Source organism: Cnephaeus nilssonii (assembly GCF_951640355.1).
Source record: "Cnephaeus nilssonii genome assembly, chromosome: 10".
Classification (NCBI taxonomy): domain Eukaryota; kingdom Metazoa; phylum Chordata; class Mammalia; order Chiroptera; family Vespertilionidae; genus Cnephaeus; species Cnephaeus nilssonii.
Genome location: NC_137081.1, coordinates 10128257 through 10143906, shown reverse-complemented (window position 1 = coordinate 10143906; position 15650 = coordinate 10128257). Strand labels below are relative to the sequence as shown.

General features: G+C 48.7%; 1 protein-coding gene across 1 annotated transcript in view; it reads right to left on the bottom strand.

Annotated features, from left to right (window-relative positions):
• KIAA2012 overlaps positions 1-15650 on the bottom strand; it is a gene marked incomplete at its 5' end in the record, with an annotated part of 95840 nt that overhangs the window by 67461 nt on the left and 12729 nt on the right. The window contains 11 exon segments of the mRNA XM_079783093.1: positions 205-263; positions 265-307; positions 2753-2923; positions 5417-5563; positions 6667-6835; positions 9538-9680; positions 10661-10844; positions 12973-12993; positions 12997-13027; positions 13029-13112; positions 15175-15220. Of these exon segments, the coding sequence (XP_079639219.1) occupies positions 205-263; positions 265-307; positions 2753-2923; positions 5417-5563; positions 6667-6835; positions 9538-9680; positions 10661-10844; positions 12973-12993; positions 12997-13027; positions 13029-13112; positions 15175-15220 (1098 nt within the window).

Here is a 15650-nt window from a genome sequence, read left to right as displayed (position 1 = left end):
CTCAGCAAGAGGAAACTTGTTGTGCAAACATTGGGTTATTATGTCTGAGCTACAGAAGCGCCTCTGTGTCAGCGAGAGGGAGAAACTGGCTGACTCGCGTCTGCGTTTAATGATGTCTCTGCTGCCGGGAAGTTTTGGAAGCTGCAGGTAAAGCGTTTCCCTGCGAAGAGGAGGCTGGCCTGGGATTTGTCATCTTCCCTTCACCCGCCAGGAGCGTCTCACTTTGGGTCGGCCCTGGGAGGGACAGGCAGACGCCTCCTCCGTGGACCCGGCAACAAGGGTCCCAGCGAGGGGTCCCTGGACTCCTCTTGAAAATAAGCCCACGCATGAGCAGTGTTAGCCCCAGGGCAGGGAGGGCGGCTGAGCCTGGCCTGCGCTGCCGGGATCTGGTGGGAAAAGGCTGCTGTGCTCAGGGCCCGCCGGAGTCCAAGGTCAGCCCTGTGCCTGGGATTCGGAGAGCAGGACCCTTGTTAGGTTCCTGTCCTCTGGAGGTGACGGTGGGATGAGCAGAGCGGAGCTGCCACTAGCTTAGACCATGATTTTGTGAGTCTGGAAAAGGCAGCCCCTTGGGGCTCAAGCAGCCCACAGGGGCCAGGCGAGGCTGGCGAGGGGCACTTTGCGTGTGTAGCTCAGCCCTGGGCACAGCGTTGGTGATTCCAGCCTCTGCTCCCTCTCCTCCAGCATGTACAGCCGTGCCTCAGACCACTGCTGGGGCCGCTCAGTGGCTCCAGGGGCTCAGGCCAAGGGGAGAAGGAAGCTGGATTCCCTCAGTTGCTTAGAAAGACGGAAGGTGCTTGTTTACCCTCACCGTCCCCGTCCCCAAGGCAAAGGGTCAGGAGTAGAGTTGGCCACCAGTGAAGTAGACGTTTACAAGTACACAAGCACACACACGTATATATATACACAGAGGCCTGGCGTGCATGAATAAAGACACAAACACATGTTTATACAGAGATGTGCACACATACTTACATACATGTATATAGGCATACCCACAAAGCAACCATGCACACCCCACACATGCAGGTATGCATGCATGTACATATATGTATACCACACATGAAAAGGATATACACCTCAATGCATACCCCTTGTTTGCAGACATGCATGCATGCCATGGGCCTTCATACATGTGCCCTCATACACACCTCCACTTATATACACCCAACCTCTACACTTGAGGTTTCAGGCTGCACTCTTGTCTTAGTCATGGCTCTGGCATCCATTCTAGAGATTCGTCCTTTATAAGGATGGCTGGGTAAGAGAGAGTGTGTGCTGTGTGTACGTGTGTGCGCATGTGTGTGCCGGTGTGTGTGTGCCGGTGTGTGTGTGTGTGTGTGTGTGTGTGTGTGTGTGTGTGGTGTGATCCGTCCTGGACTATACAGCCTCCCAGGGGTGCCCTTGCCGCTGTCATGTGGTAGCCAGTGTTTGGCTCGTTTGGATCAAAACTAAGAAAGCAGCAGTGCCTGCGAGTGTAAAGGGAGGGGATTGCAACAGAAGGGCTCTGTCTCTGAAATGGTTTGTAAGTGACAACCATGTCTTGGGGGAAACGGGAGAGAGTTGCAGGGAGGAATGGGATTTAATTCTGCCCATTTCAGCCTTAAACAGAGAAGCTGTAAACACAATGGAGGTATGTGTTTAATTATGGACCTATGTACTTAATTTATGATTGTAAGATGTCAATATACATGCTCGGAGGGGTGTGGAGACAGAGAGAGGAAGAGGGCGAGGGGGAGAGAGAGAGAGGGAGGGAGAGAGAGAGAGAGAGAGTTAAATAGAGGCATCTGTCTCTGGGCGAGCGTGAGCTGACAATGGTGAGAATGCAAGATGCTGTGACTGTTGTTTCCTTGGTGGCTCTCAGTCCCCACATGCCCCCGAGTGTCTCCAGCGGCTCTGAGTGTGATTCCGCTGCCGTTAACAGATGCTTTTTTCACATTGTCTGCCGCCCAAGCGCACACCACCTCCTACGTCTGGTGCTCCACCGGGGAAAGCAGCCCAAGGCTGCGAAGAGGGAGGGAGAGCTGGCTGGGCTGCAATTTCTAGAAAATGGCTTGTCTGTCTCCAGCCTGGCACCTCCCAATGGGATTTTCAGGGGCAATTTGGACGTGAAGCAATTTTAGCTTTATGAGCTGCTTTTAGATCAAAGCCCCGTGGAAGCTGTTACTGTACTGTCTTCGCATTGTTGCTCTTGTATAAGCGTCTTAGTCTCTGAGACTGTCAGCTCTGAAGAGTGAGAACTAAGTCACAGAGGGTGTGGCCTTGGCCTGCCTCACCCTTCACTAGAAATGGGAGTCCTCTCTCTGTGCACAGGCCTCGGCTCTGCCCTGGGCGGAGGCTGCCTCCTCCCGGGGGCTCCCCCCCCACCCCCGCAGCATCACCAGGCTCCCTGGCCCCCGGGGGGGCGGGTTATGGCTTGGGGCTGAGTCCGTCTGGTAGACCCAGTAGCGCGTCTCCCTGAGGCGTGCAGGGAGCTGTGTCATCACACGCTGCGCCAGGCGTGAGGAGCGTGTAGGGCAGCTTGGCAGTTGGTGCTGGTGCAGCCAACCCTTAAACGTGAACCGACTCTTTGGGAAAAGGCGTGGTGGACAAGAATCCCACTGACATTCGGAAACACGGCCGATTCCCCCTTCCCATGGGGGTCAGACGGCTTACATCACGGTTGCCTGGTGGCCCTGCCCTAAGATGGTTAAAATGAGCCTGAAGCCGCAGACAAGCCAAGCTGGGGGCATCCAGGCACCCCCGGGGGGATTACCTTGTCCTTCTGCTGGGAGTGCTCCCCTGGAACGGCTCGCATTCGGGGGGCCTGCGGGGCTGCTGTGGACTGACGTCCTCAGGCCGTCCGGGGCCCTCTGGCCCTCTGGACTTTTTCTTCCCTCCATCAGGGACGGTGGGGGGGTCACCTTCTGTGCTGCGGCACCTCCATCTTCAAAGCAAAAGGAGAAAAAGCAGGAGCGAGAGAACTCGGAGTCAGCAAGAAGGAGAGGCAACCGCTTTTCTAACTTGGTTGATGGCCCCCAGAGTGCAGGTTGGCTTATGCCCCTTGTTCTCGAGTTTGTCCCTCTTCCAGCTCTGCTAAGGGGCAGAGGCCAGGTAGCTCCCCTGGCCAAGATGAAGTTCCTCCTGGCTCGAAGAGCGGCCTTTCTTCAGCTGGGGGAGCCTGCGGAACGGGGAGCATCTGAGCTCTGGTGGTTGTTATTCTCGCTCTATCGATGGGCTCCTGATACCTAGGAAAGACCAGAGAGGCTGCAGGGTCCTCCCAGCCCCGAGTCCGCAGGTTCTTACTGGAGGAAGCCCCACGTTAGAACTCATGGGTCATTGGCTACGAGGTCCCACCACAAAGCCATGTCCCTGAGCAGAACCAATGCTCGCATGGCTCCTCAAGGTCATAGGGTACAAAGTGGCACCTCCCGAGGGTAGGTGGAAGGCAACGGGGTTGATGACAATGGCCCACTTCTGTTCTCTCTTTCTCTATCTCTTTCTTAAAACTAGCAGGGACTGCTCTAGGGAGCAGTAATCTTAGTCTTTAAAAATATTTTTATTGATTTTAGAGAAGGGAAGGGAGAGGGAGAGAGAAACATCGATCGGCTGCCTTCTGCATGTCCCCTAGCCTGCAACCTGGGCTTGTGCCCTGACAGGAATCAAACCGGCAACCTCCCAGTGCATGGGACAATGCTCAACCAACTGAGCCACACCGGTCAGGGCCCAGGTAATCTAAGTTATCGGGACCTTGTCTTAATCTCCTTCAGCGAGCGTGGTCTTTATTTCATGTCCAACATGCTGCTGCTGTGTGTGTGTAAAAGCTGGCTTCCCACACAGTCTCCAAGATCAAAAGCTACTTGTTTATTACAAAGGGGAAAGGGGCATTTTACAATGGAGAAATCTAGCCTCCTTCGACCAAATAATACAATTTAACATCACCTGTAATGGGACAAGCTATACAAATGAAATAAGTGTAAAGGGATATTTTGTGTCCCTTGGTGCGATACATGGAGAAGGACACATCGCCTGCTATTCTTGCCAGAAACGTTGGGTCAGAATCTAGTCACAAGGAGACAGACACATCTAAATTGAGGGCCATTCTGTAAAGCAACCAGCCTATCCTCTTCAAAAATGTCCATGTCAACGGGCTTGGGAGACAACCCCCAGCTCTGGGTGAAAACGCAACAAGGTATTCGGGACGTCTTAGGCTGGCTGCCCCCTGGCAGGGTGGCAGAGGAGGGACAAGCTCGAGACACTCGGTCCTGCTGGCCATGGCAGCTCAAAACAAGCAAGGGCGGTGCGAGGGGCGCCATCCCCAAGACACAAGTCACCGGCGTGGCCGTGGCTCCGGCTGCGCACCTGATGGCGTGGCCGCCGCTGGAAGGCTCCTTTCTCGCCTGTTCGCAGACAGCAGCCCTCGCCCATATCTGATTTTTTTTTTTTAAAGAAAACTTTATAGTCTTTAGGATGACGAACTCCCACTTAACAGAATAAACAAGCCCCTGCCCCAATAATGAAAGGAAGTTCTCAAAACCAAAATGTCTCAAGAAGGTCCTGGCCCGGGCCTGTCGTTCTGTTTATTCTGAAAAGCGGTGAGTGCGGTGTAACGAGTAAGAGGAACGGAGGTTCCGGCGCCAGCAGGCCAGGCTCCAATCCCAGCTGGGCCACTTCGAGTTGTGTGGCCCCAAACAAAGGGCTTCTCTCTCAGGGGCCCAGGGTTCTAATCTGTGAAAGGAGGGTAGGGCTGCTGTAAGGAGGAAACGAGATGCCATGTGTTAAAAATTAAGGACAGCGCCTGGCACGGAGGAATTCAGAAGGCCTTAAATATTAATGCCCACCCTCTCCTTCTGAGGGCCGCTAGTCGGAGATCACCTGACACTTGTGGTACTGTCATCAGGCACTTGCTCTTTGGAAAGGAGGCTCAGTTTTCTGAGAATGGGGGCGGGGGGGGGGGCGTGCGTTCTAAATATGGCCTGTTACTTCCCACCTATCCAACACATGCAAATACACACCCCTGTGTGTAATTCCAAATGTTCATATGATGTATTGAAAGATCAGAGTGAAGGTTTTTATTATTGCTATATGGACTTTTTAACTACATATTCCTAAACAGATTAGAAATGAAATTGTATTGGTGAAAAGCATAGGATAAACTATAAAGCATGCAGCAAAGTTTTCGTCAGTTTGGTGCTGTTTTATATCTGCGACCAGAGATGATTAAGTCTGAGTAGGGGGATGAGCTAATGAGTGACTGATGAGCTAGGCACCAGGCTGGTTTTACCGCTGCGTGTTGGTTAAGGCAGCTGCTGGCCGAACAAAAGCCATCAAGCGGCCACCTCCCTCCCAGCCTCCTTCTCCATGGCTGAGGACCCTTCTGTGTGTCGCCTGGCTTCCCTCTGGGCTGATTCCTGGGGATGTGGAGAGCGGGAGTAGCTACCTTGGGGCGAGAGCGTGGCCCTGCCCATGTCCCCTGGGAGATGCGCTGTTAACTCCGCCAGCCTTTCTGAGGACGCATGCTTCAGGGGAGGCCCCCGTGGCGGACTGGGCTCCTCTGTTTCTGGTCCTGACTCAGCATGCGCAGCACCTGGGAGACGAGGGGAAAGCCAAGTTGTGGTGAATGCCTGTGGTTTCTGCCAGCTGCCTCTTTTTGGAGGGACCCGTCTCTTCCCTGCTTGCACCATGCGGTTTGGGTGGAGCTGTGTCCATCCCCTGCATCCATGGATGGGCACGGGGCTGAAGCCTGGCTAAGGAGAGCACCCCATCGCCTTAGCCATAGTGACTGGGTCCAGGGTGGGCACGTAACGTGCTCAGAGGCCATTCTAGTACTTTTGCAAGAGCGTTTAGAGGCATAGCCTTCATTTTTTTTTATTTGAAATGGCACTGTGCAGTTTTAGGAACCATTCAAGTATAGTAGCATCTGGTAAGATCAGGACAGAATTGGGATTTAAAAGTGTTTTCATAGCCGAAGCCGGTTTGGCTCAGTGGATAGAGCGTCGACCTGCGGACTCAAGGGTCCCAGGTTCGATTCCGGTCAAGGGCATGTACCTTGGTTGCGGGCACATCCCCAGTAGGGGGTGTGCAAGAGGCAGCTGATCGATGTTTCTCTCTCATCGATGTTTCTAACTCTCTATCCCTCTCTCTTCCTCTCTGTAAAAAATCAATAAAACATATTTTTAAAAAAAGAAGTGTTTTCACAGAGCCAATACAGTACTAGCCAGGGACCCAGCACACCAAGTGTACTGAAGTAGAAAAGACACAAGAAAAATAGCTACATTAGGAAGGCCTCAACACTTTAGAAAAAGAGTAAAACACTTTCAGTTTCTCCTCTATATCCCCTAAAACAACATCATACAGTCTGGATCTACCTATGGTCCCACATCAGCTTCCTTTTGAGTGGGGATAACAGGTAGGAGGTTGGCCTAGCATTGGGGCGGCCATCTTTACCGCCACATGGGGACAGCCTGCTTGAGAGGGAAGGCTAACAGAGATGAGAGAGTTAGACAGCGCCCAGATGACACTTTCTGAGGCCGGGGTCCAGCTGAGCCTGGAGTTTGCTCATCCGGGCACTACCCAACGCCATGAGCGAATACCTGTCTTTTTTGCTTAAGATAGTTTGAGTTAGGTTTCTGAAACTTGTTCCTGGCCGGCCTGAGCTCCCTCAGGAGCTCCCACCCACAGGGGACCTACCTCTTCTGTGCACTTTCTCCTTTGAGGGGCGCCGGGTGTGGAAATGAATCTCCACTGGGACGATGAGGAGCTCTGCTGGGGGCTCTCTGGCTTTAAACCGACTCCGCAGGGGGTCCGGGACTCCGGGTGGCTCTTGGGAGATAGGAGGTAATTTCAAGGTCTTTGAAGCCTGGAGAAAATTAAACAACAAAACAAAGACCAACATGGCAGGCATTCAAACCCGGCTGCCTGCAGGGGACAAATGGCATTCATCTCACTGGATCTCTAGCACCAAGAGCTGCTGGGGAGCCCCCATGGCTGAGAAGTAAAGCTAACCAACCTGGGACCCGGGTATCTGACTAGAGCGGGAACTCAGCTCTGCCCTCGTGAATCCAGCCTCTTACTCTTCTCAGAAGTGTAAACATGATCAATTCAAGAGCCTTTGAGAGGAAAGATAGTCTTTCCTTCTCTTGCAACTGTGGAAATGGAGCCAGATGAAACGATAGAGCTGAGATTTCTATGTTTGGAGAGGGAGAAATCTCAAGGATGGGAGAAAATCAAGGAGCAGAACATTAATTATGCAGCCATTTAGGTAAGAAAGAGCAGAAAAGAGGAGTACACATTTGTGTTTGCTTGCCTTCCACAACCTCTCTAAGCCTCAATTTCTTCCTCTGTAAAATGGGAGTAATCATACTATCGACCTCAAAAAAGTGCCATGAGGATTAAATGAGCTAGCGATGTGTAGTTACAATAGTGTTTGGAACTGGGTTCATTTCTATATTTCTTTGAGAGTAGACTTGTCTCTCATTAGGGTTTAATACTCCATCTCGCCACCAGCAGAAAATCTATGTATCTATATTCTTCTGTAATATGAGCATAGCTAAAAAGAATCACTGTCTGTCAGAATCAGCCACAACTTTAGCCCAGTTTTTGTGGCCAACCCCGCCCCCCAAATGGTGTGTGTGTGTGTGTGTGTGTGTGTGTGTGTGTGTGTGTGTGTGTGTACAGAGATAGAAACTCTAGGAGTGGTACTTAGAGACTCCTGTTTCCAATTATTCAGAAGTTGCCGAAAATTTCTCCTTTTAGTTGCAGCTTTTAACAGGAGAACTTGGCTCTATGAAATGTATATGCGTGCTGGGTTTCAGGGAGTTCAGTTTCACAGGAGGAAAAATAAAAACGTTCCTCACTTTTTTAATGCTCAAAAAGAGAAAAACGATCAGAAACACACGTAGGCATCCTACATGTTTAGAGTGGAATAAGGAAGGAAATTCAACCCAATATATGCAGAGTTAATATTTATAATTTGGAGACAGTAAGAAAATGATTGACCAAACGCACGCACGCACGCACATAGGATCTTTATGTTCCTGGAGACTTCACTGCCCCGGTGCCAGCTGCCCACCAACTGCCCCTTTCTGAATACTGACCTTGTGCGTTCTGTGTGACGAAGTTTGCATTGAGAAATCTACGTGGAAACTGAAATGACTTGTGCGAGGTAAGGCTGACAAGCCAAGCCTTAATTTCTTTATTCTAATTAAAAATGTACAGTTTTAATGTAGTGGAAAATACTGCTCTCCTCTCCCATGCACGTGGGTTGAGGGAAGGGACTCCTGTCCGCTGGGCTGGTTCAGTTCTGGGCTGACCTGGTGTGAGATTGGGGACGTGCCTCAGGCCTGCAGGGACTCTTGCAGGTCACACCTGCTGCTTTCTCCTGGGGAGACAGAAGCCCTGCTCGGGTGGTTGGAAAGGTTAAGGTCAGGACACAGGAACTCAGAGAAAACCCTGCATAGACTGAAAACAACCTCCCTCATTGGCACCGGAACCACCTGGAGTGCCTGTGGCTCCTCCAGGGCCACTTCAGATGACACGAGTCTCCACAGTTAACTGCCCTTCCCAGTCGGACACAAGATACTTTCACCAAAACACATCACGTCCTTTCTTCCTTGCATTAGGCATATGAGGTTGGCGATATTATCCATCATGCAGACGAGGTCACTGAAACTCAGAATGGGGAGCGACCTGCTAAGTTCACACAGCTGCTTTGGGGCAGAGCATTCTGGGTCCCCTGTGGGTTCCCACTCAGCATAGGTGCCTTCAAACTACCCCAAACCCAGACAGACTTGCAAGGCAGGACCAGGCCAGAGACAGCCAAGAACATCGCTAAGGAAGAAGGTGTCCTTGACTCCTGAAGGGATTGATAAATCTGTAACTTTACATTTTCAAGGTGACAGACCCTCCATTATGCAAAACCATTGCTGGATTCGAGATCTCTAGCATTTTCTGTTTGAAGTGGATCAATTACAAACTCAAATTCTGTCCTTTTTTTTTAAAAAAAAAATTTTTTTTAAATTGATTTCAGAGAGGAAAGGAGAGGGAGAGAGAGATTGAAACATCAATGATGAGAGAGAACCATTGATCGGCTGCCTCCTGCATGCCCCACACTGGGGATCGAGCCTGCAACCTGGGGATGTGCCCTGATCGGGAATGGAACCGTGACCTCTTGGTCGACGCTCAACCACTGAGCTACGCTGGCTGGCCTCAAATTCTGTCCTTACTCGTTTGCAGATAACCCGCAGCCCCTTAGAAGAACAAAGGATTCTGTTGCCACTAGAGAGTGCAGTAACATCAAATGCGTTAGGGTAGAATTAGGGGCAGCTAAAATTCCTTGGACTTCACTATTTTCAACATTTATCACTCCAGCTTTTTTCCAGCTCCACATGGTGAGGTCAGAGTGGGTAAGACCAGTTCTCTGTTTGAGACATCCCTTTGAGTCACCTTGTTCCTAAATGGAGATGAATCTTTTAAGTGCATGCTTGCATGGGTATACACACACACACACACACGCACACACACACACACACACACTGACACTCACACATGCACACACACAACCTTTTTCTTCTTCACTTCCCCAGGTGTGTGTTTTTCTGAGTCAGTGGCAGAGGCCACAGGAGGGAAAAGGCATCTTTCAGCAGGAGGCTCCTGTGACAAGTGGCTGCCGCCGCCCGTGTGGAGTTTCATGTTCCCTTGTTTGTCTGTAGAAACAGGATGGGAATGAGAATTTATTAGTTGCAGGTATGGGGAGGGACACGTTGGCTTTCAACTGTTAACATTTTGGGGTTAATGGGAAGAGGCAAAGAGAATGCTGGAGCACTGAGGCAGCCATGGCTTTGGATGGGGTGGGCTCAGGGAGCCCTCCTCTCGTAATCTGGTTGGGGTCTTGCTGGCTGAGTGAGGTGATAGAGAGAATGGTAATAATAATAATAATAATAATAATAATAATAATAATAGATGATATATATTGAGTGCTAAATATGGAACAAGAATTGCGTAAAATATTTTACATACATTAACTCAATCCCCACAGTAGACTTATGGAGGTATTATCATTATCCCCAATCTACAGATGAGGAAACTGAGCCTCAGCAGGATTAAATAACATGCCCAAGATCATAGCTAGAAAAGGGGGGTGGGATTGAACCCAGGCAGTCTGATTGCAGAATGTTTGCCATTGAGTTCTAGACAAAGAGCCTGTCAGTCTCATTCCCACCTCCAATAGAAATTTGGCTGTTATTATGATTATTAAATATATTTTAATTGATTTTAGAGAGAGAGGAAGGGAGAAGGAGAGAGAGATAGAAACATCAATGAGAGAATCATCAGCATTGATTGGCTGTCTCCTGCATGTCCCCCACTGGGGATTGAGCCTGCAACTCAGGTATGTACCCTGACCAGGAATTGAACTGGTGACCTCCTGGTGCATAGGTCGACACTCAACCACTGAGCCACATCGACGGGGCTTAACTGTTATTTCTTTTTTAAAAAACTTTTTATTATTGAAAGTATTAAATATATCCCCCTTTCCCCCATTGACCCCTTTTACCCTGCCCCTTGACTGTTATTTTCTAAGGTGAGTGGCATGAGGAAGTGATACTCAGCTGGCCTCAGTGTTCTCAAATGAACTCTGCATGATTAGGTTCACTCAGATTTACAAGCAAGACAGTTGGCTTCTTACCACTGAGATCTGCGTTCCTACTGGGGAAGGAGTTGCCATAGAATGTAATGTGGGGTTTGTCACTCCTGAGCCAAGGGTGATCAATGTGGGCATGCCCAAAGGCCCTCCTGGAGGTTTGCTGTGTTTTTTCATTGTGGTTTTCCTTTGAAACCTGCATACGATGGTGGTTCTCTATCGACGTGTCCTAGGGAAAGACAGACACACATTTCTGTCAACAGGCTTTGTAAAGGAACAGAGCAGGCTCCTTTAACAGTCAGAACGTGTGGCTAGACTTGTGGTTCCAAGGAATAAATCTCCCCTGTAGCTGAGGAAGAAAAACATGGTTATAAAAGCAAGATCTCTAATGCTGTTTATTAAAACAAGACATTTTTTTATGGATGAGAGAAAGAATGACATTTAACTATTCTTGACATTTGACATATATGTAGCGTTCTTCTTCTCCATCTCCTTCTCCTTCTTCTTCTTTTCTATGCAAAATAATGCCTGTCTTTTTGCATCACTGAGTAGCGGTGCTCATCAGAATTTCCTAATAACATAAAGACAAAGGCAAGTATATATATTTGATCAGATGTCAAAGGAATGGGAGGTGGATTATTAGGTGACCCTTCGTGGTAGCTTCTGCTGGCTTTTTCTGTATGCTGTTCACCAATATGAGCCAGGTGGACTTTTGTGAGAGGATAGTATTGGTGGCCAGGACCTCTTTGGAGCATTTCTTCCTGAATGGAATACACAACAGATAAGGGAGTAGGGGAGGTAATACAGAGAAGCTACTCTTCATAGCTCAGAAGGAAGCCCATGTATGCATTCAAGAAGCCCATGTTATCCTCTAGCTGTGGGTGGCAGCTAATGTGGTCATCCAGAATAAACAACTGGACCACGGCAGCATTTTCCTGTTACAACTCCAAAAACTCCGGATAGGGATTCACCAGATCCAAAGGCTCCAGATAAAATGAATGGAAATAGTTATAGAGGCAAGAGCTCCCGCCCAGCGTCTTCTAAACTTCTTCCGCTGGTTGATATACTGTAAGAGACTGTGGAGAACTAAGTTCCCATCGTTGTTGCGTATCCCTGCCCACATGTCCCATAGCTAGCTCACTCTCAGACGGCTGGTGTAAGGCCCAAAGACTGGAGTGAGACCTCGAGAAAATACAAAGAAGTTCATCCATCGTGTGAGGATGGGTGACAGCATGTTGGGAAGCCATGTAAAAGCACAGCTACCTTCGGACTTCCATCTCTACCCACAGGGTCTTGGTAGAAGATGCACAGTCCCTTGTATGTAAAAAATTTGCCTGGCGACTTCCCTGAGGGACACCAGGGGAAAGCTTGGAGTGGGCAGGATGTGTGGGCAGGCCACAGCAGGGGAACGGCCAAGAGCCCCACCTGCATCCTCCTGGCCTACAAGACTCCATGTTTGGGGGGACAAGTTGGGCATGCCAACAGGGCAAAAATAAGAAAATAAAAATAAAAGTGAAACAGGTAGTGTCATTGACTTTATCCACCATGAAATGCCTCTTTCCTCTCCACTTCCATTTGTGGCAATCTCCCCCTTTCCTGTTCTCATTGGCATCTGACACACTTATTTAAGTCAAATACATTTATTTAAGGTAGGTGCATGTGTTGTCTGTGCTGCTCTGAACCAGTCATTTTGTACACACACACACACACACACACACACACACACACACATACACACACACACACACACGCCTTAGAGTTCAGAAAGCATTTTTACATTTTAACCCATTTAATTCTCAGTAACATTGTGAGATACGTATGATGACAGCTCCATTTCCCAGAATAGGTCATTCAGGCTCAAAATTAATTAAATTCCTGGACAGGCTCACCACAACTAGGAAGATATAGGACTTGAACCAAGACTTTTCCAATTCTATGTCCAAGAGCTTTTTTTGTTTGTTTGTTTGTTTTTTCCCTAGAGACTACAGCTAGATGAGGTGAAAAGTCTAGGGAAGATCTGTGATTAAACAAGTTTGGAAACCCATGAGTTAAAGGTAAACTGGCTACTTTACCTATAGAACTTCTCAAAAATGGCCCATGGTTAAGTGTGCACTGTGCCTCTCCACGAGGAGAAGATGGTATGCAGCATTTCCCAAATGTGTTTGGCCATGAAACCCTTTTTATTTCTCATGGAGTATCTGGCAATGCTAGGGCTCTACAGGTGGCACTTTGGGAAACAGTGGTCAATAGGTTCAAAGTACCCTTCTCTGGAGGACCCCAAGAAATGGCGAAGGGAGGGTGCATTCCTCTGAAGTCAAGAAGAACAATGACAGAGGGGAGTCCATCAGAAATGGTACCTCTGCCTGGGTTTCATCTTCCTACCAGAGCTGCTTCCTGAGTGGCGGCAAGTGTCCCCTGATGGCTGTGGTTCTTGGCAACAGAGCCCTGGTCCCTGGGTCCACCAGCCCCAGCTTCCCATTCATCGAGCCCTACCGACCTACCAAGGTGAACTGTAGGTCAGTTTTGTAACACTGGGGATTGACACAGTCTTGTTAGCTGCCGGTCTTCTTGCTTTTTCTGAGCAAAAGTGTTGATCAAGGCCCTTGTTGCTCCTGCCTCATTTCTGCTAGTCCCAGCCAGGTGTGAGGAACAGAACTGCCCTTCCTCAAGGGTTGAGTCTTCCTTTCTTGGACTCAGTTTCCTCCTCGGTATAATGGGGATACTGATTTCTTGCCCTCACTTCTTTGCAGAGTTGTATGGAGCTCAAATCAGATCATGAATGTGACCAAGCCCTCTGTAAACTGCGAGGGACTAGTGAATGACAGTGGTGTGATTATGGTACAGGGACCTGCAGCCCTGCTCTGTTGTCGCTGAGACGCTGGGTCTGAAGCCCTTGGTTTTCTGGCTGTCTGCTGGTTGTTTACTTGTGGAAAAACCTCTGCCAAGAGCACTGTGGTGGGTTGGCTGTTTAGCTCTCCGAACTTACCCGGTCTGCACAGCCCTCGGGAAGAATCTGAGTCAACAGATGACTCCGGTATGGTTAACGAATCTTTCATCGATGGTTTAAAGGGTCCTGCAGCTATTTTCATCACTTGCTCAAAGTAGATTTATTGCCGAAACAGTCTGGCAAACCTTTGCATGGAGCTGCTTTCGTAACACCTCCACTCTCCGCATGCAGCTGGGTGGAACAATGTGGGGTTGTCTTTCAACCGGGGACTCTGGAAGCCTTCAGAATCTCTGTGTGTGTTGGAGCGCTGGACTTCTGGAGGCTCCCAGCCAGCTTCACCTTCCCTCTCTCCTCTCCAACCTTCGTCATTCCCATCCTTGCTGTTGTTGGGTCCAGAGCCCATGCCCACTTGTGGGGCTACTCCCTCCCTACAGCTCTCCTGCCTCTGCCGATTGGCTCCTAAGGCTACGTTGGGGCTGAGCTGATGCTGAGAGTGTTGGTGGAACAGATACAGACTCAGGCTCAGGGTCAGAGGGGGCTATTCAGGTTTTTGTGGCCCAGTGAAGCCTGAGGAGCCCTGGGGACCCCTCAAGCTGAGGAAGCCCAAGGCCAGATTAGGCCTGCCCCCAAGAAGACCTCAACTCCTTACAGGGTGTGGCATTAAAGACCTTTTTGTGTGTTCCACAATGATCCTTTGGGGTTAAGCCCAAAGGACTTATTCCTTCAAGTCCATTCTTCCTGGTCAGTTTAACCTAGAACTACATTTCTGAGGGTAGAGGAAGTAAAACTTGGGCCAAATGGCTACACCCCTATGACAGACTCTCTGAGCTGGGGGAGGGGACTTGGTGGATCAGGGGATATAAAGAGGCATTCTTCCCTTTGGCTGTCTCCCCGGCGATTTTGATTATATGACTCAATCTATGTGAGGGAAACCAAGATTCTTCTCAGTAAACATCAGCTCTGGCTCATTTGTTTATGCTTAGTAGAAACAGGTTTGTAAGGAAAGTATCAGGAGGTTCAGTTTTGAAAGGAGACCACAAAACTTGGTCTCTTTATATTTCAGATATGGATTCAGATTACACGAATAATGTGAATTGTGGTAGCAATTTAGAGCTCTTAGAAAGCTTTTTTACCTCTAATCTCTCCTGTGACTTTTCACAACAACCCAAAGAGGGTGGAATGCATATACCGTTGCTCCCATTTTGCAGATGAGCAAACTAAGGATGCAGGGAGCATAAATGACTTAGTCAACATCACATTGTTGGGGGGTCTGAGATTTGTAGCCAGGACTTTTGCTACTTTTCCAAATAGAGTATCTGGCAAAGAGAGGGAGGCCAAGGGGGAGGTGACGTTAAAATCAATAAAACCATCAGTCAGGGTTCAAATTACAGACTGAACTGTTCTTATTTCTTAACAAATTGACTTTTGGTCCTGTGATCATGGGCAAGTGGGCATTGCAATTAATTAGTAACTATGTTTTAAAAATACAAGCTAGGGAGGTCTATAACATTTCTTTTTTTTTTTTTTATTGAGGTATTATATGTGTACATATCTTACCATTACCCCCCCCACCCCACACCCACACATGCTATAATATTTCTTGAGCACTTACCATGTGCCAGATAATGCATTATCCCCTTTAACTCCCACATCTAATCCTGTGAGGCAAAGGCAGAAATGGTCATCTCCATTTAATACATGAGGAAAACTGAGGCCCAGAGAGGTCACATGGCTTGGAATCTAGCTCTAATAGCCAACATATTTAATCACTTATGTCGTCTCATTGTTTTCTGCATGATTGTGTCTTCTTAATGGGCAATGTTCAAACCCAAGACTAGTACTGTTATCTCTAAGACCTCTAATTGAGTGACCATTATTTCTACCAATAACTACTCTTCAGGATACATCAAGCATTCTGTGCTGCTCCAAGACAGTCACCTTAATGTACCAAAGAATCTGAGGCCACAACAGGACCTTTCAGGTGTACCCCCAAATACCATCTCCTGCCTGTCTTCCCTCCATTTTGGATTCTGCAAGGTACATGTTGATTATATGGTCTCAAATATTTGGATTTTTAACACCTTAAAA